The following is a 20,350-nucleotide window of genomic DNA, read 5'->3' on the forward strand; positions in this document are numbered from 1 at the left end:
AGAACAAGCCATGGGGGCCTTGCTGCAAGCAGCTTAAAGGTAGCTAGTTTTTGTAATATTAGAGAAAATTAAAATATTTCTATCACTGGCTTCTCAGAAAAGGGCCTTGCTTCTGCGTGTACATGGCTAAAGCTGAACTGCGCCTTGACTAGGAAGTCTTTGCCATGGGGTGGCCCTAGAGATAACCCAGCTACCTTGGAAGCCTTTGAGACACTTAACTGTGTCATAACTAGGTTCACATAATATGCTGCCATATTATTTCCTTAACCGTGGTTTACTGAATAAATCACAAATTCTGGTTTGTCCCAACAAATAAAGCCATATGCCAGGCTTATGGTTTAATTTCCTATAATGCACCAAGCTAAAACCAAACAAAGGAAGCTTGGCTTGTGTTTTGAAGTAAACCCAGGCTTTTTTGAAAGGGCCTTTTAAGTTGATTCCCAAGTCCATATATCATTCAAAGCAGTAATGTAATTTTTCACAGGAAAAGAATGTTGGATTTCAAACTAAACCGGATGCCCTTATTCAGTTATTCACACATAACCCATTTTAGTCGGAAGGGATGCATGTCAGGGGCATCTGGATTCTGCTGCTTTCATGCAGACGTAGCAAGAAAGAGAAAGCCAGAGCATTAAGTATTTTAACATCTAACTTGGCACCAAACACCATTCTATGTTAGAAAGAATGGCTTTCTAGTAATTAAAAGACTCAGAACCATTCAGAGGCTTCATTAATGTAATTTAATCCATTGACAGAAATTTAATTAGTTGATTAAAACATCTTTAAGAATTGGTTTAGCTCCTTAGACCACCAGCAAAGCAAATATGAACTATTTCTCGCTAAGACTGCAGCTGAATCATGTGATTTCCAACCTGCTTCTTAAGCTGCTTTTCCTTTTAAGGATTTAGAAGTCAGTTGGTGGCAATTTTGTTCCTGTTCATTCATGGCAACAGTAATATTTTTAAAAGAACGTACCTGGTCCCAGTTCATCTTTAAAAATGATGTGGGATGAACTAAAGGCGCCTTAAGGAAAAAAAAAATCAAACCAGCAATAGCGGCTTATGAGCCCCTAGAAAACTTTGAAAATGGAGCCCAACTGGGAGGGCAAGATGCAACAGTGCGCCCTGCTCCCAGAAAGGCAATGAATGCTGTGCCATAATTTTTATTGTTCCCAAATGCACTTGTGCCCCATTTCCTAGCTGCTTCTAATAGTGGTTGTTATTTTCCCCCCAAAGCAGTCCCCTGACTACTTTAAGGATCCTCACCGAAGTAAGGATTCTGGGGAAAAAAAGAAGAAAAAAACTCATTCCAATTGCACGTTAATCCCAGCACTGCTGATAAGGCAATCTATTTCAGACTGCCGATCAGTCACGTTCCTGAAGCACCCCTACTTCCCCTACACCAACCCCAACCCACCTCCATTGGCTGGTAGAGCCCTTACACCTGAGTGATTAATCCATAAGTGACCTGCAAGAGGACCCATTTTCATTGTTTTCTTAACGACGAGCAGCCTAGGTCCTTGCTCCATCTCATTCCCAAATTCATTCCCGGGGCACTGGATTTGAAAGCTCTGTCCACCGTGGACGGTACGCTTCTAACGTTCATAAAGCCAGTTGCACATCGGGTTGGATCACCGGTCACTTTCCAAGCCTTGAGAGCAGGTCGCACAAACGGGCCGAAGTTCTGTTCACTTCCCTGGATATTCAAATACGGCAGCCGCTCCCATCCCGGTCCCAATGCACATTGAGACCACGCCATAGCCTCTGGAACAAGAGGGCGCATTAGGGCTAAGCTCTCTAGGCAGAGGGTCTCGGGGACCAGAAGCTTGGGAGACACAAAAGGATTCTGGGAGAGAGAAGACCTTAGAACAGAGGGCTACTGGCTAAAGCAACACAAATGAAAAGCTACCCTAAGTGAGAGTTTCAAGGTCAATAAAATTTAAAGCAGAGATACAACAAGGTATCCAGTATCTCCTCACTTTTGTTTACACAAGTTAGAGCTTGCAGGAGATCAGGTTTTACAAGTCAGACCTCCCGAACAGGTTGAGAAATTCCTTTGGCGTACTGGATGTGGCACACTTTAAAAGCAACAAGCATGAGCCACGTATTCAATGCGCAGCTCATGCCTTCCGCGCTCACCTCTTCCCCCTGCGCTTCAGCTCATTGAGCAAAGTGACAACTTGCCGAGCCCCGGTGCAGCCCAGAGGATGTCCCAAAGCGATGGCGCCGCCCAGAGGATTCACCTTCTCCATGGGGATGCCAAGTTTCTCCACACAGTAGACAGCCTGGAAAATGACACAATCAAGAACTTTTTGAGGAATCAATTTCACTGGAGGTCTCAGTTGGAACAAACAGCTGGAATAAGTGGCCTCTCCCTTAACTCTTTCAGTTTTTTTTTAATCAAGATTTCCACATTTTGTAACAACTCTATCTCTGCCCATACATGCATCAGTATACATCTACTGAGGCCATGCAATACTGAAACTCCATCTGTTGAAAGGATTTGAAATATACCCAGTTATATCTGGCACAGTGCAATGTAAGCAAGGGAGATTAGGAAAAATGGACATCTTGGTAGTGAGATGCAGAGGGGAGAAGAAAGAATGGGGCCAATGAGAGGCAGGAGGTTTGGCACACGCAACCATGCAGACACGTAACGCCACTTTGGGTGGAATGAGGGGCACCTGCTGCATTGGGAGACTTCAGAGGCCACGTTCCCAAAAATGTGGGCAGGGCCAGGACAATCTTGGCTTGGTGAAATGTGATATTTAGGGAGCCAGTAAATAGCCTTGGAGCCTCAGGGTCCTCTTTTACAGATGCAGTCAGCCTCACATGGATAGGCAGAGCAGACTCCAGGGCAGCTGAAATCTCTCTCGCCCTTGTTCACAATTAGGGACATCTTTATTTTATGGTATCTTCATCATAACCTTTTCTTCAAAAATCTTACCTGACTAGCAAAGGCCTCGTTGATTTCAAATACATCGATATCATCCACTGTCAAACCTGCATGTTAGAGATTGACACAATTAAACAACGTAAAACCTACCTCTTTTAGGGAGATATTACAGGCGACGTACAATGGTGTTTCAATGCCCTCCCTTCATTCCGCTGCCCCAAAGCCGCCCTTAGGCAGTCATAAAAATCACTCCAGGAAGACCCCCCCCCAAAGGCCACTGTGAGCAAACAGTGGGTTGCAACGGATCGGGGAAATGATCCCCTCCCCCCAGTTCTTTGTCAGGAGCCATTCCATCAAAAGGAGGGCTACCTGACTAGCTGCATGGGCTTCGGCTCCTCCCCTCTCCACCCCAGATTACACTCCTCACCGGCTTTCTTCAGTGCCACTGGAATGGCATAGGCTGGCCCTATGCCCATAACATCCGGTGGGACTCCAACCACAGCATACGATTTCAGCACCCCAAGGACAGGAAGCCCCAGTTGCGCAGCTGCAGAACGTCTGGCCAGGAGCACCGCAGCAGCACCGTCGCTAACTTGGCTGGAGTTACCTGTGGGAAGTCATTTCACGCTGATTCCAGCACTGCAAATGCAGACTTAGCTGCAAGATGCAGGCAAACTGATAGAACAGCACAGTTGGGTTAGTTACATTATACGCATCCAGGCCCAAGGATGGAAGAGATTTCTGCATAGAAATCTTATGTGAAAGCCTGTCCAACTCTTCCACACAAAAAGAACACTGCCAATAATTTTGTATTTCTAATTTCTTTTATATTCAAATCTAATTCAATCTAGAAATAATGTACACAAGCTCTCGAGATTGTGTAATCTGGAAATCATCTTTCCCATTAAAAGGACAATTTTGTAACAACTCTGGGAAACTGATCTAAGCCTATCAAGGGCTGTGGGCATCCTTGGAGGGCCCGTGTTCTAGGGGGTCAAGATGGCATACAGTGAGGCCTCCCTTTATTTGATCCTCACAGCCACCACTCTGTGAGACAAACTGGGATGAGAGATGTCAGGACATGGCCCAAAGTCACCATGCGAGCTCTTGGCTAAACAGGAATTTGAACCCAGGTCTTCCAATCCCCCTCTCTTGATCTGATGCTATTCCCCTTAGAGAAAGCGAGCAAGCATATATTTCACTGACTTACGTAAGTTTGGCACAAAGCCAGCCCAACCTCATCTCTTCCTTCGGAGGCTTACCAGCTGTTGAAGTCCCGCCCTCCTTGAAGGCCGGCTTCAGCTTGGCCAGCCCCTCCAGTGAGGTGTTTGGCCGGATTCCTTCATCCTGCAGCACAGTGATGGTTTTCTCAGTGCCCTGGTCATCAGTGAAGGTGGTCGTCACAGGGACAATCTCGTTTTTAAACCACCCCAACTTCTGCGCTTGAACTGCTCTGGAAACACACCATGCCCAAATAATTACCTTTATAGTACACGTTTTAAAACTCCGAGGAAAAACTGCTACTAAATAAGAAAGGGGCCTAGATGTATTTTACAACTTTCACAGGAAACATCTTCAGCAGAGAAGTTAGAGAGAAAAGAGCTGTGTGGGGGCACTGCTCTTGTTATTCCTGGAAAGAACTGAAATGATCCCTTTGAAAAAATGGCTTTTATGCAGCACCAACCCTGATCAAACTGTCATTTGTCTTGCACAATGTCATGTGATGCCAATGAAGAGGCTTCCTCACCCAAGAAAGCTTATCTTCTACTAGGAAAACATGTATTAAGGTTCATAACTGAAGGCACAGATTCCCTATACATGCTAATCTAATCTAATCTAATCTAATCTAATCTAATCTAATCTAATCTAAATCTAAATGGTGGTGATACAATGCCAGATTTTAAAAACGCAAGTTGGTTTTGTCAGGTTCGGTCAGCACGGGGCTTCAGGGAAGCTCGCAGCCAGACCACGCGGAATCCACCGGCGGTAGCTAGCGGGGAAAAGAGGAATTGAAAGCGCCGCTAGTTAACGAGCCACCTGCGCCCAGCCAAACAGGAAAACCGCAGCGGAAGCTTTTAACTATAAACTGATAACGGCGCGAACCAACAATGAACGGGGCCACAGGCAGCGAAACAAGATCGCAACGCAGCACAGAACCCTCGGGCTTGCACGTAACGGGGAGGGACCAACCCAGCCGGAGGGGAACTGGCAATCAAGGACAATGGACCCTGACCGAACCTGCCATCATGGACAATCAAGGGGGATTATTGGGGGGCCGATAATCCGCAGCAGCAACGTGATCGCGAGGCGGGAAAAAAGCGCGGGAAGGGGGGAATATAACAAGTAATGCAATTGTACCAAGCCAGTCCTGGCTTTGCTTATGACTACTACGTTACGCATGAGTAAACCTTCTTTGTGAACCACACGTGTCACGAGAGTTTCTCTGTCGAACGGGGCAAACCTCACATAAAGCCAGGACTCACCGTTAGCGCTACCCGGTACCACCGAGGAGCGTTTCCCTTTCCAATACAGGCATGACCAGCGACGAGGAATCCGTGGGTCAGCTGGAGCACGAGGGACCCAGGCTCGAGGAGGGACGGTCAGAGCCACCCGGGAGCGACGGGACAGCGACCAGGACCGGGCGCCCTCCAGCCGAGCGGTGGTCGATGTGCGTGAACCAAGGGCCAGACGGTTCAGGCGTCACGATGACCCGAGGTTCAGGGTCCCGGAACCGCGAGCGGGACGAGAAGTTCGCCCGACTAGAGGAGAGAGTCGAGCGGCGCCTAGACGCCATGGAGGCGATGCTCCAGACCCTGCTACAGAGAGTGGGACCATCGGCGGTGAGCGATGGGGCGAGCAACGGGGGTGGCGGTCCGGCACCCCAGCCGGCACCGCCCACGATGACCCGGTCGGTGGACCGACGGGCGGCAGACGCCCTGAGACTTCGAGGCATCACTGGGAAGTTCTCAGGGGACCCTGAACAGCTGCCGCATTTTTTGACGCACGTTAGGGGGTTCATGCAGAGGGGTGGTCACCTATTCGCTAGGGACGAAGATAGAGTATCCTACGTGGCCGAGCTGCTAGATGGCCAAGCAGCTAGCTGGGTGATCGGACTATATGACGCCAACGCGGCGGAACTACGGAGTTTCCCGGACTTCATGCAGGCGCTCCGGGACAGATTCGAGGACACATTGAGCGCCAAGCGGGCGGAGGACGACATCCTGCAGTTCAGACAGCGGGGCAAGTCGGTATCGGAGTACGCCCTGGAGTTCCGGAGGTTGGCAGAGAAGCTCACGGACTGGCCGGAGTCCCTGAGGGTGAAGTATTTTAAGAGGGGGCTCAATCCAGAGATCCTGGAGCGGGCACTGGGACGGGACAACCCGTCCACAGTGAAAGATTGGATCTGGCTGGCCGGAACGGCGGAATCGACATGGCGGCAGATCCAACAAAGCGCGAGGCGACGGGACCGGACGAGGGACCAGCCGAGGGAGAGAACCCCCGAGGAAAGGCGGAGCAGTCGGCGGCAGTCCACTGGGGGGCGAGAGGCGACCAGAGCCCCGAACCTGTGCTTCCGGTGCGGAGGCAGAGGCCACCCAGCGGCGCAGTGCCCGACGGAGCGGGAAGGAGCCCCACCACGGCCCGAAGTCAAGCCCCCGCGTGCGACCGGGAAAAGGGCCGGCGACCGACCGCGGAAGGGGGCAGTGGCGGCAGTGACCGAAAAAGGACGCGGGGGGCGGTCGACCCCGGAGACGGCGTCCTCTGGAGAGGACTCGGAGCCGGCGGGAAACGAGGTGCGCTCGCACTGAACGGCGTCCCAGTGCGAGCAGGGGAGTCGAGGCGCGCGGACCCAATCGGAGATGAGGACTGCCCTCCGTTCCGGGTGAGAATACACATCCGGGGGGTGAGATCCGGAGGGGAGGCACAGCTGCGGGCGCTACTGGATTCAGGCTGCACCCACTGCTTGATGCACCCAGCTGTGGTCTCAGGGCTCGGACTACAGCTGAGGTGCCTCCGAGAGCCCATTGCATTCAGCCAGCTAGACGGCACGCTGGCGGGGGGGGGGCCAGCTCAGTATTACACCGAGCCGGTCCAGATGACGATCGGGAGTCACCGGGAAGAACTAAGATTTGTGGTGGTCCCGGTAGCCGACTACGCGGTGGTACTCGGCTTGGCGTGGCTGCGGCGACGGAACCCACGGGTCGACTGGACAGCGGAGGCAGTGCGGTTCGGGGTCGACAGACCGGCGAAGTGCGAGAGCAGAGGGGACCGAGCCGTGGAGACGGGTGCGGCCGCAACCACAGACGGGCAAGTGGAGGATCCGAGACCCCGGGAGACGGGGCGAGAGCAGACGGAGCCTGAGACCCGGGCGGCAACAGCAGCAGCAGCAGCGCCGGGACCCCGGAGACTCGCAACGATCCCGAGGCATGGGGAGGCAGCGGCGACTGGCGAGACAACTGCAAAGCGAGAGGCAGGGTCCGGGGAACCCATGACGGGCGGCGGAATCCCGAGGCAGTATCGAGACCTGGCGGCAGCGTTCGGGGAGAAGGAGTCCGACCAACTCTCTCCACACCGGCCCAGTGATTGCGCCATCGAGTTAGAGCCAGGGGCGACTCTGCCTAAGCCGAAAATGTACTCCCTGTCAAGGAGAGAGATGGGGGCTCTGCGGGAGTTCATAGACAAGAACCTAGCGCGGGGATTCATCCAACCCGTGAAGTCACCATTAGCGGCCCCGGTACTATTCCGGGAGAAGAAGGATGGCTCGCTCCGAATGTGCGTGGACTACCGGGGGCTGAACGCAATCAGCACCGAGTACAAATACCCCCTCCCCTTGATGGAGGACTTGATGTCGCACCTGTCTAAGGGGAGGGTGTTCACAAAACTGGACTTGCGCGAAGCTTACTTCAGGGTCAGGATCCGCGCTAAAGATGAGTGGAAAACGGCGTTCAACACGCCGCTCGGAAGCTACCAATTTTCCGTGATGCCGTTCGGATTAAAAGGGGCCCCGGGGGTATTTATGCAGCTAATAAATGAGGTGCTGCACGACCTACTCTACCGGGGCGTCCTGGTCTACCTGGACGGCATCCTCATCTACACCGAAACCCTGGCGGAGCATGTGAGCCTGGTGCGCACGGTGCTCCAGAGACTGCTGAAGGCACAGCTGTACGCGAAGCTATCGAAGTGCGAGTTCCATCGAGAGCAACTAGACTACCTCGGCTACCGAATATCCAGCCGGGGAATTGAGATGGACCCGGCGAAGGTAAAGGATGTCCTGGGCTGGGAAGCGCCGCGAACCCGGAGGCAACTTCAAAGCTTCCTAGGGTTTGCGAACTTCTATAGACAGTTTATCCTGAACTTCGCCCAAATCGCCCTTCCCCTAACAGACCTGCTAAAAACCAAGGGCACCGGAAAACCCCCCAAGCCCAGCATGACACTTGCGTGGACTGCAGAATGCCAGGGGGCGTTTGAGGAGCTAAAACGGCGGTTCACAGAGGAGCCGATCCTGCGCCATCCCGACCCAGATCGGCGGTTTATAATCCAAGTAGATGCGTCAGACGTGGCAACGGGGGCAGTCCTGCTCCAGCCCAGCCCGGAGGGGGCCATCCACCCATGCGCCTACGCCTCCCGCAAATTCACCGAGACGGAGAGGAGGTGGATGGTGTGGGAGAAAGAGGCGTACGCAGTCAAGTGGGCACTGGCCACGTGGAGGCATCTACTGGAGGGGGCAGCTGAACCATTCGAGGTGTGGACGGACCAAAAGAACCTCGAAGCCCTGAAGACCCCGCGTAAGCTATCCCCCAAACAGGCGCGGTGGTCCCAATACTTCGGGAGGTTCAGGTTCACCCTAAAACACATCCCCGGGAAGCGCAACTTCCTAGCCGATGGACTGTCTCGCATGCCCCAGCACGCCAGCCTACGGGAGGAGATTGTGGACTCCATCATCCCTGCCAGCAGACTGGCTGCAAAGGCGGTGACCCGGAGCCAGACCAAGGGGGAGCGACGGGACGCGGCGCCTGAAGTAAGGCAAGGGTTCGTGGAGGCGGCGGAGCGGGACGCTTGGCTCAAGCAGAACCGAGAGGCACTAACCAGCCAAGAGGGGTTGTGGTGGCACGAAGGAAAGCTGTACGTGCCCGAGGGTTGCCGACGGGAGGTCATGGAAAGAGCCCACGACAGCCGGAGCGCGGGGCATTACGGCTTCGTGAAGACGCTCCACTTAATTAGGCGGCAGTTCTGGTGGCCCACGCTCCGTAAGGACATGGAGGCGTACTCGGGGGGTTGCCCGGTGTGCGCGACGGCGAAAGGGGCCAAAGGCAAGCCTAGAGGGCTACTCCAGTCAGTAGCGGAACCCGACGGCCCATGGCAAGAGATCGCCATGGACTTCATAGTAGAGCTCCCGGAGAGTAAGGGGAAGACCGCCATTTGGGTGGTTACGGACTTATTCTCCAAACAAGCGCACTTTGTAGCGTGCCGGCGAGTCCCCACGGCAGAGGGGTTGGCGAGACTATTCGTGCAACATGTTTACCGGCTCCACGGCGCGCCCCGACAAGTCGTCAGCGATCGGGGCGGCAACTTCGTCGCGCGGTTCTGGAGGGAGTTCCTGAAGCGGGTGGGGACGAAGCAAGCCCTTTCTTCCGCGGCGCACCCGCAGACGGACGGAGCCACGGAATGCCTGAACGGGGGGCTCGAACAGTACCTGCGCTGCTACGTGGGGCACCAACAGGACGATTGGGCGGAGCTACTACCATTCGCGGAAGTGGCATACAACAACGCCGTCCACAAGAGTACCGGGTTCACTCCGTTCAAAGTAGCCACCGGGAGAGACTTCGTCCCCATGCCGGAGTTGCCTCAGCCGGAATCCCAGATCAACTCCCTGGACGCCTGGTTCGCCCAAATCGACGCGACCCGGCGAGCGGCGCACGCGGCATTGCAGAGAGCCAAAGCCGACTACAAGAAACACGCGGACCGCAAGAGGCTCCCCGAGGAGCAGTGGAAAGTGGGGGACCAGGAGTATCTGTCAACCAAAAACCTAAAGACGCACCAGGCATCGAAAAAACTCAGCCCGAGGTTTGTGGGGCCGTTCCCCATTGCAGAGGTCATCAATCCAGTAACCGTCAGGCTGACGCTCCCGAAAAGCCTCGGGAAGATCCACCCGGTGTTCCATTGCAGCCTGCTAAAGCTGCACCAGCCGGGGAATGCCTGGCACAAGACAGAGGGAGTGCCACCCCCCATCATGGTCGTGGGGGAGCAGCATTTCAAGATCAACCAGATACTGGACGCCAGGAGGCACAAGGGGCAGGTCCAGCTCCTAGTGCAATGGAAACATTTTCCCAAGTCCCACAGCGAATGGGTGAGTAAAACCCACATAAGGGCGCCGGACCTAGTGCGGGACTTTTACGATAAATACCCCGGGAAACCGAAATAGAGCCGGGGGGGGAGTTGTCTTCAGGGGGGCGGTATGTCAGGTTCGGTCAGCACGGGGATTCAGGGAAGCTCGCAGCCAGACCACGCGGAATCCACCGGCGGTAGCTAGCGGGGAAAAGAGGAACTGAAAGCGCCGCTAGTTAACGAGCCACCTACGCCCAGCCAAACAGGAAAACCGCAGCGGAAGCTTTTAACTATAAACTGATAACGGCGCGAGCCAACAATGAACGGGGCCGCAGGCAGCGAAACAAGATCGCAACGCAGCACAGAACCCTCGGGCTTGCACGTAACGGGGAGGGACCAACCCAGCCGGAGGGGAACTGGCAATCAAGGACAATGGACCCTGACCGAACCTGCCATCATGGACAATCAAGGGGGATTATTGGGGGGCCGATAATCCGCAGCAGCAACGTGATCGCGAGGCGGGAAAAAAGCGCGGGAAGGGGGGAATATAACAAGTAATGCAATTGTACCAAGCCAGTCCTGGCTTTGCTTGTGACTACTACGTTACGCATGAGTAAACCTTCTTTGTGAACCACACGTGTCACGAGAGTTTCTCTGTCGAACGGGGCAAACCTCACAGGTTTGTCATTGACAAAGCTTGAGAGGGGCTGCTTTTAAAAGCAGCTGAGTGAGCTAGGAGAATGAAAACCTCCCTTCTTAGATTTATTAGCTTGCAATCTGGTCTTTGTAGTGTCTTGGGCCTTGACTCTGGAGGTTAGAATCAGAAGTGAAAATGGTTCAGCCTTTTTACCAAGATCCCATTTGCTCTCAAAGGGCCCGTGCCCCAGCCTGATGGGCAACTGAGCCAGCTCTTGGTTTCAGCAAACCCTGTACCCTAAACCTGGGTTACCTGCCCTGTATGGATTGTGACTGTGCGTAATTCTTCTCCAGTTGGCATGGAAGCAGCTAAGATGGGTTCTCCAGCACAACTAGAAGTTTAATACCTGAACAGAATTATAGCCTCAAATTAATCTGCACCCTCTGGATCACAGCAAACTGCATTGGTACATTGGTACAGTACACTCAAGGGTCTCCAGAGCCTTGCACAGATCAAGCCGGCTAAGCTGTGCAAAAATGTCAGTCAGCCTGGTGGATGCTGCAATCCAACACATCTAGCAGATAAAGAGATGGAGAGACCAATGTAAATCTGTGTGAAGCCACAGTCTAAGCGTCTGCCTAAGCAGAAGAATCTGACGAGGAAGAAATGTAGCACTGAAGATGTTACCTAGCCAGGTAATGAAATGTTTGCAAGAAAAGAACCAAGCTCAGAGAACCCCAAGGACTCCACCGAAAAAGTGTTATTTTATGCAGAATGTCAGATTCCTGTGCTTGAACAAAGTAAGTGGGGGGTGGGGGCGTGCATACAGTTTCACGATTGGTAGTACCACAGCAATGATATGGGGAAAGGTTTGAAAACTAAACTACTTGGGAGCATAGCTAAATTTGAAAAGCTCATTAGTTGGGAACAGCTTTCCCAACTATGCAGCACTGGGACCTCCGGTGACCAGAGTTTTTGATGGAAGCCATTGCTTTATCATCAAGCAGAAAGGCTGCCCCGATAACCACTAAAAGATCAGCTCATGTACAGGAACAAAATAGATGCTCTGTTTAGCCCTGTAGAGTAAGTGAAGTGCAGCCAAACAAATACTGGCTTCAAATTCTTAGGTCTTCGGCTGGTCCATCTTTATGATTTTGGCATTTGCTCTGAAAAATGAGAACCACAAGCAACATAAATGTGGGAGAAAGTGCCCTGAAACAGCAAAAATCAGCCACACCAAGCCAGGCCTCACCACTTACTTTTGTTGGGAGGCAAAGGCAAAAGCGTCTTGCTTTTCTCGGGAGACACCAAATCTTTCTGCCACATTCTCAGAAGTTATTCTGAAAAACAATATTCAGAAAATGTTCTAACTCACGGTTGCCCATAAATTAATTCAATTACTGCAATCATCACGGCTTCAAAAAGTAAGATTTCAGTAGCTAAGTAAGAGGGTGAAAGTGGAGGTTAGGAGAAAAGAACAACACTAAGTTGAGTTTTCAATTATCAAAACATCTTACCGCCTTTTTTTTCAAATATGCAAAATTGTGTATATTTGCTTCACTTCACGAGGACTGCGACTTTTTTCATAATGCAGAATGTGGACTTTTTTATTACAACACTGAGTATGATAGAATGACATCCCAACACGATTATTTATTTATTTATTTATTATTAAATGTATACGCCGCCCATCTCCCCCAGAGGATGACCCTGGGCAGCTCACAATTAAAAACCAAGGCATTAACACTAAAAATATAAATACCCTCCAATTAAAATCACAAGTAACCTAGAGGCGTGACACCCACCCAGGCATTACTCACTTAACTTCTTAGAGTCTTAACAATGAACAACTGGTATCACGTGCTCAAGATGAAAGGCAGTGGCTAGATTTAGTGGTGTCGTTTTTTTAAAAAAAAACATGGTTTGCTGAATCAGTGAACTTGGTTGCATTTGTACAGCATACTCAACCAAAACCATACAGCCCGCATTGTGCCCCAGGACAATGTGTAAACCCAGCGAGTGCCAGAAGTGGAGAAATTAGAGCCGCAGCCTCTTACCCCATTGGGATCAGGCAGTCTCGAGCTTTGCTGTTGTCCATGATGCGAGAGCTGACATCCCCAGGATTAGTAGCACTGCCGAGAGACATGCTCTCCACTCTGGAAGAACAAGAAAAGGTGTTTATGAATGTTCCTCATTTGCACAAATCATGCATGGATTCCTGAAAAGCTAAATGGGTAAGAAATGGATAAGCAAGCATTTTGACAGAAATAAGTATATGAGACTAAGTTACTGTACAACAAAAATGTAAATCTGTCTGAATGTGAAACTTGGACTGCTGGAAAATAGTTAACTAAAGCTTCAAGCCTGTATCCAGGAGAAAGTCCATTAATTTATTTGGATTTATTTCTTGGCAAACACATAGAGAACTACATTGTCAGTGCTATTTCAAGAGATCTGCAGATTCCACAATTTCCTCTGCACTACCAGATCAAGACTCTGAGCAGGAGACGTTTATACCTCAGGCATTCCCTACTTTAGCTTCAAAACAGCCCACTGAAATGTATTTATTTATTTAAAAGACCACCCAGCCCAGTGCTTGGAGGAAGAGCCGACTCTTTAAGGCGTTGTGGAACGCTGTGACAATAGGGGCCTGCTGGATCTCAGGGGGTGTTCCACAGAGACCTACCTCCTAGGCCCCACTGGATGACATCATTTAAGGGAAGGCACCTGGAGTACACCCACCCTATCTGACCTGGTGGAACGGGCAGATATTTCCAAGCAATTATTTATAGGAGTACAGCATTCAAAGTCAATAATGATATGGCAGCAATGTTTTGACATTAAAAAAAAAGTAGACACCACTCAGTGCCACTTAGGATACAGATCCATTTGTGAAATTTCCTGAAATGGCTCTTCTTGCTCAAACTTAATTTATTCAGTATTAAAGAAGTAGTTGCAAATGTCCCTGTAGCTCAGTTTTCGTAGCAGCCACTGGTCCAAAGTCTCAGCTATTAAAGATGAATGGAAGTCCTATGGCTGCTTGCCAAAACATTCCTCTCAAAAATAGTAAGGCACCAGCTAAAGCCACAGGTTCAGGAGAACTGGTGGAGATGCTAGCTTAAAACTGCAAGAGAACAAAAGACCAGGGGACTTTTCATCTTCAAGGTCTGTGGGACTGCCTTAACAGTAATGCTGAGTTCCAAATATTTGTGCATCTAAGAAGCAGAGAGGTTACCAGCAGAGGAGGTTGATCCAAGTATACAGAAAGGGCAGTTCTCAGATCCACTGGAGGAGCTGACTGTTTTGAGGTTGGACTGTTTTTGCTACATGTGGAACAAACCATCCTGAGATCAGAACGTTTCAGCCACACATGTTTTGTATACCTCTAGATTCTGGCCTACCATTAACTCCTTGTAGATCATGAAAAGCTAGTGGAAGCGTGTGCACTAGTAGAAGATTAAGTACAATCCCACTCCTCAAGATTTTCTTGGGTCAGTGTTTCCCCACAGCAGGCACCACACAGCTGCAGGCATGTGGCAATGCATACCTAGCATTGCACAAGATCAGGAAGCTCAATTCAGCCTTCACAGAGAGTCCAACTTTGTTCCTAAGATTATTCTAGTGCTTAATCTGCCAGCAGTGCCCCAGGTAATTGCACAATTAAAACCAAGCTACGACGCTTACAGAAGGCATAAAGCCACATGTGCAGGCACATCCCAATACTTATTTAGCTAAGCCATGGATTTTGTGTTCTGATACAGCACTCGAATATCAAAGAAGGCCTGCAGCTGATTTTCACAAGGCCCCGTGAAATAGATGGAGCAATTGCTTCACGTGGAGAGATCAGGAGGCAGCACCAAACAACACGGCCATCTGATTAACCCAACCTAGTTTTCAAGTGGATTACCTAAAAAGCTTGCTTCTACATTTATACAAAATGCCGTACTACAACAGACCATTACAAAAGAATGAACAGCATTTATAATATTTTTGCAAACTCTTGGAATTCTGTCTTACTAATACTGGGACACCTGTTCCTTTAAGTTCAGTTTTACAGATGTGGCACTGAGGCAGGATTGCTAACTTGCCAAGGCACTCCATCACTGAGGGGTCTCTGGCTGAAGAATTTCCAAGACAGTTTAGGAAAGGGCACTTCCTTGAGGCTGGTGTTTTGCAGCAGAATGCAATATTTAAAGTACTCTCTCACACTCCTGCAAAATGCTATTCTCGAGAAATCCTCTTCCAAAGTAGCTGCCTCAAAATACAGATTTTCATAATCTGCTTGAAAATATTACACGATGGCAGTAATAAACAGACAAAGGGCTACGATTAGTGAGCAGAAAACAATTATGATAAAAACAAGCTTACCCACAGGCCAAACCAATATCATAACAGCCATTTCTAATGCCACCTGCAAATAAAATGAACAAATTTTAAGTCAACCAGTGAACCCCACATATTTCCTCCTTGCAAGTGCTGCCAAGGAGGGCAAAATCAGTACATTCCCTCACTAAGATGGTAGTTTTTTCAGACAGTAATAAGACAGAATATATTAATTTCCTCCTAGAAAAATAATATTCCCAGAACTCTGTAGAACTTACTGGTACCAGGACTATAACTTCCTCTATAGAAAATATTAACAGACAATCCACAAACAACATTGAATTCTAGCATTTAAATCTCTACATGTCATAGCATCAGGACCTTCAAAAGAACTGTGTTTCAACTACTGAAATGATATATTTATTCCATGCATGGAATCTGACTATCACCTTCACACAAAACACAGCCTTCTTACCAGCAATATTGATCACAGCTTGCAACCCAGATGAACACTGCCTGTTAACACACGATATTGGGACAGTCTCTGGAATACCACTGAAAGAAAGAACAAAATATTTCATCAGCATAGAAAGGGGAATAGGAAAACAGCATCAGACCTTGGTGGAATAATTCATTTTAAGGATTTCTTATGCCTTGATGATCTTGGTTTGTGATCTTAGGAAGCTCCACTGGAAACAGTGTAACTAGGATCTGATGCAGTTTCAACTATATCAGACTGCAGTCCTCAAATAGGTTTAGGTAGGTCAGTGCTCTTTACTAACTGACTGAAAGTTGTCAGGCCTGTTTGAGATGCCAGGGATTAAACAAGGAACATATTGCTATATCACTTTCCAAAACTGTACTACAAACACCAAGACTGAAAACACTGAACACAGCCCAAGTGACCCAGGACTGGAACTGAAAGGGGATTCTATCGCGGCAAATTGATCTGCAGAACTACCGTTTGATCCCCACAGCAGGCCTTGGCTCAGCACAAAGTCCAAAGTCAAGTCATAGCAAGTGATAAACATAGGCACTCACCAAGCTCTATGGTCACATGAAAAATGTAATGCAGAAGAAGGTCCAAGGTCTCCCAAACCGCCCAGAGTTGCTGGGAGCTGGGCGGCGTGTACATTTAATAAATCATTATTATTAAGAATGGTATTTGGTCTTACATTATTTTCCTATCTGACAGTGGTGTCTGCAGCAAACCACAATGATGCCACATTAACAGTGTGGAGGAAAAGAGGGGTATAAATCTAACCCACAAATAAATAACCAACCACTGATGCTGAAGAAGCTGAAGTTGACCACTTCTATGAAGACCTACAACACCTTCTAGAACTGGCACCAAAAAAAGATGTCCTTTTCATCATAGGGGATTGGAATGCTAAAGTAGGAAGTCAAGGAGTAATCGGAATAACAGGCAAATTTGGCCTTGGAGTACAAAATGAAGCAGGGCAAAGGCTAATAGAGTTCTGTCAAGAGAACAAGCTAGTCATAGCAAACACTCTTTTCCAACAACACAAGAGACGACTCTACACATGGACATCACCAGATGGTCAATACCGAAACCAGATTGATTATATACTTTGCAGCCAAAGATGGAGAAGCTCTATACAGACAGCAAAAACAAGACCAGGAGCTGACTGTGGCTCAGATCATGAGCTTCTTACTGCAAACTTTAGGCTTAAATTGAAGAATGTAGGGAAAACCACTAGACCACTCAGGTATGACTTAGATCATATTCCTTGTGAGTACACAGTGAAGGTGATGAATAGATTTAGAGGATTAGATTTGGTAGACAGAGTGCCTGAAGAACTATGGACGGAGGTCCGTAACATTGTACAGGAGGCAGCAACTAAAACCATCCCAAAGAAAAGAAATGCAAGAAAGCAAAATGGCTGTCTGATGAGGCTTTACAAATAGCTGTGGAAAGAAGGAATGCGAAAAGCAAGGGTGAAAGGGAAAGATATAAGCAACTGAATGCAGATTTCCAGAGAATAGCCAGGAGAGATAAGAAGGCCTTCTTAAATGAACAATGCAAAGAAATTGAGGAAAACAATAGAATGGGGAAGACTAGAGATCTCTACAAGAAAATTGGAGATATGAAAGGAACGTTTAGTGCAAAGATGGGCATGATAAAGGACAAAAAAGGCAGGGACCTAACAGAAGCAGAAGAGATTAAGAAGAGGTGGCAAGAATACACAGAAGAACTATACAAGAAAGATCTTAATGTCCCTGATGTCCACGCTGGTGTGATCACTGACCTTGAGCCAGACATCCTAGAGAGTGAAGTCAAGTGGGCCTTAGGAAGCATTGCTAACAACAAAGCTAGTGGAGATGACAGTATTCCAGCTGAGTTATTTAAAATACTAAAAGATGATGGTGTTAAAGTGCTGCACTCAATATGCCAGCAAGTTTGGAAAACGCAACAGTGGCCACAGGATTGGACAAGGTCAGTTTACGTTCCAATTCCAAAGAAGGGCAACGCCAAAGAATGCTCAAACTATCGCACAATTGCACTCATTTCACATGCTAGCAAGGTTATGCTCAAAATCCTACAAGCTAGGCTTCAGCAATACATGAACCGAGAACTACCGGATGTACAAGCTGGGTTTCGAAGAGGCATAGGAACTAGAGATCAAATCGCCAACATTCGCTGGATCATGGAGAAAGCACGAGAGTTCCAGAAAAATATCTACTTCTGCTTCATTGACTATGCAAAAGCCTTTGATTGTGTGGATCACAACAAACTGTGGCAAATTCTTAAAGAGATGGGAATACCAGACCACCTTACCTGTCTCCTGAGAAATCTGTATGCGGGCCAAGAAGCAACAGTTAGAACCGGTCATGGAACAACCGATTGGTTCAAAATAGGGAAAGGTGTACGACAAGGCTGTATACTGTCACCCTGCTTATTTGACCTATATGCAGAGTACATCATGAGAAATGCCAGGCTGGAAGAATCACAAGCCGGAATTAAGATTGCAGGGAGAATCATCAACAACCTCAGATATGCGGACGATACCACCCTAATGGCAGAAAGTGAAGAAGAACTAAAGAGCCTCTTGATGAGGGTGAAAGAGGAGAGTGCAAAAGCTGGCTTGAAACTCAACATTAAAAAAACTAAGATCATGGCATCTGGACCCATCAATTCCTGGCAAATAGAAGGGGTAGAAATGGAAGCAGTAACAGACTTCATTTATTTGGGCTCCAAGATCACCGCAGACGGAGACTGCAGCCATGAAATTAAAAGACGCTTGCTCCTTGGGAGGAAAGCTATGCCAAGCCTAGATAGCATATTAAAAAGCAGAGACGTCACCTTGCCGACAAAGATCCGCATAGTCAAAGCTATGGTTTTTCCAGTAGTAATGTATGGCTGTGAGAGCTGGACCATAAAAAAGGCCGAGCGCCGAAGAATTGATGCCTTTGAACTGTGGTGCTGGAGAAGACTCTTGAGAGTCCCCTGGACTGCTAGGAGGTCAAACCAGTCAATCTTAAAGGAAATCAACCCTGATTGCTCATTGGAAGGATCGATAATGAAGCTCAAGCTCAGATATTTTGGCCACCTAATGCGAAGAGAGATCTCTTTGGAGAAGACCCTGATGCTGGGAAAGATTGAAGGCAAAAGGAGAAGAGGACGGCAGAGGATGAGATGGTTAGATAGCATCACTGAAGCAATGAGCATGAAACTGAGCAAACTCAGGGAGGCAGTGAAGGACAGGAAGGCCTGGCGCAATATGGTTCATGGGGTCACGAAGAGTCGGACACGACTTAACGACTAAACAACAACTAACAGCTCCTCTTTCTACAGAATAATCCCAGTTGCATCAGTCATATGCAGTGCAAACAGCAAACACAAAATAGCAGCGCAAGTGCCCGATGTCAGATGTGGCCCATTCATGTGGCCTCTGTCCTAGCTTGTCAGTATTAACCAAGCCAGATCCCTCTTCCGTCTCGGCCATGACGACGGTGCCCACTGCCTCACTTGTAGACGGCCCAACCGCAAAGTTCACCTTAGAAACTGCCCAACTCTCGCCATCAGGGCTCCAGCGCCAGGTTGAAGTACGTTCCCTAAGTGCAAAGAGATGAATCAGCTTCGGTTATCAGCGGTTCAGCGGCCCTTCAAGGGAGAAAGGGGGGACCGCAGCCCACTCCCCGGCCAGGCGGAGCCACAAACCATCCGCAGCCCGGGAGGAGGGGAAAGGAGCAGAGCCCGGGGGCTCCGAACGCAAAGGCTCACCCACGCAGATATCGCCCAGCCTCTCGGGGCTTAGCTTTAAGTCGCTCAGGACAGCAGTCATGACCGCAGCCAGAAGCTCGTCAGGTGTAGTTTCCTGGAGAGGAAAGAAAGAAGAGCCTGCTGGGCAGCTCAGCACCCTCGCCCTGTCTGTAGAGGCGCCAGCCTGGAGATGGTGGGAACTGCGGTCCAGCTGCATCCACGGGGCCCTTGACGTGGGGCCCTCCTCTTCACCCCCCCATAAAATCTAGGACCCTTCTAGGGAGGTCAGACCATGATCCCCAGCCAAAGGGGCTGGACTACAACTCCCATACGAAGAGAACGGCCGGGCTAAACGGACTAACACCTCCCCTCCCGCCCGTAATAGATCCGCGCCCCTCCGGAGGGGCTCGGCGACCGCTCGCAATGACGGCCGCGAGGGCTGGGGGTGATGGGAGTTGTAGTCCGACGCCTCTAAAGGAGAGCCCTGCTTTGGGGTTTCATTGGGGAGGGGTGTTGGAAGGAAACAGACTTCGCAAGAGCAGCTCGGGAGGCGCTTCGGCCCGTCGCCTCCGCCTTAGAAGGCGCCCCGCGGTTACCTTGAAGCCGCCCCGGTTGCTCCTGGCGATGGGGGTCCGCCGCCCGTGCACCACCACCACGTCGTCCGGGCCGGACAGCCAGCTCCGGCAAGGAGAAGGCGCCAAGGCCCGCCGCTGTCCGGAGCCGGCCACATGCCCGAGGACCACCCGCACCCGCTCCATTTTTGTCGCCTCAGCAACCTCGGCGACGAAGAGCGAGGCGCGCAGGCGCAGGGCATGCCGGGAAAACCCTACGCGAGGGCCCCGCCCCGCCCCCTTGCCATAGCGCAGAGAGGCTGCCCGTAGAGACTTTGAAAAAGGAAGAGTCGCCCCTGCGTCCCGATCCCTCCCATTCTAAAGGCCGGGTTGTTC

The 20,350-nt window shown here is 49.9% G+C and overlaps 1 protein-coding gene across 1 annotated transcript; it reads right to left on the bottom strand.

The window, feature by feature from the left end:
* Positions 1-725: 725 nt before the first annotated feature.
* ACAA1 (acetyl-CoA acyltransferase 1) lies at positions 726-20,225 on the bottom strand. The gene is made up of 12 exons (XM_088150900.1): positions 20,000-20,225; positions 19,425-19,518; positions 19,198-19,255; positions 15,654-15,733; positions 15,224-15,266; positions 12,913-13,011; positions 12,115-12,195; positions 4,158-4,348; positions 3,323-3,502; positions 2,947-3,002; positions 2,139-2,284; positions 726-1,763 (listed from the first exon to the last, which is right to left on the bottom strand). The coding sequence occupies exons 1-12, from the start codon at positions 20,159-20,161 to the stop codon at positions 1,688-1,690; spliced, it is 1,266 nt and encodes a 421-aa protein (XP_088007026.1). The 5' UTR covers positions 20,162-20,225; the 3' UTR covers positions 726-1,687.
* Positions 20,226-20,350: the final 125 nt, after the last annotated feature.

This window comes from Python bivittatus, unplaced genomic scaffold (assembly GCF_059951505.1).
Source record: "Python bivittatus isolate LINGU-HERP-01145 unplaced genomic scaffold, Pbiv_v1 ctg000610_np1212, whole genome shotgun sequence".
NCBI classification, from domain to species: Eukaryota; Metazoa; Chordata; class Lepidosauria; order Squamata; family Pythonidae; genus Python; species Python bivittatus.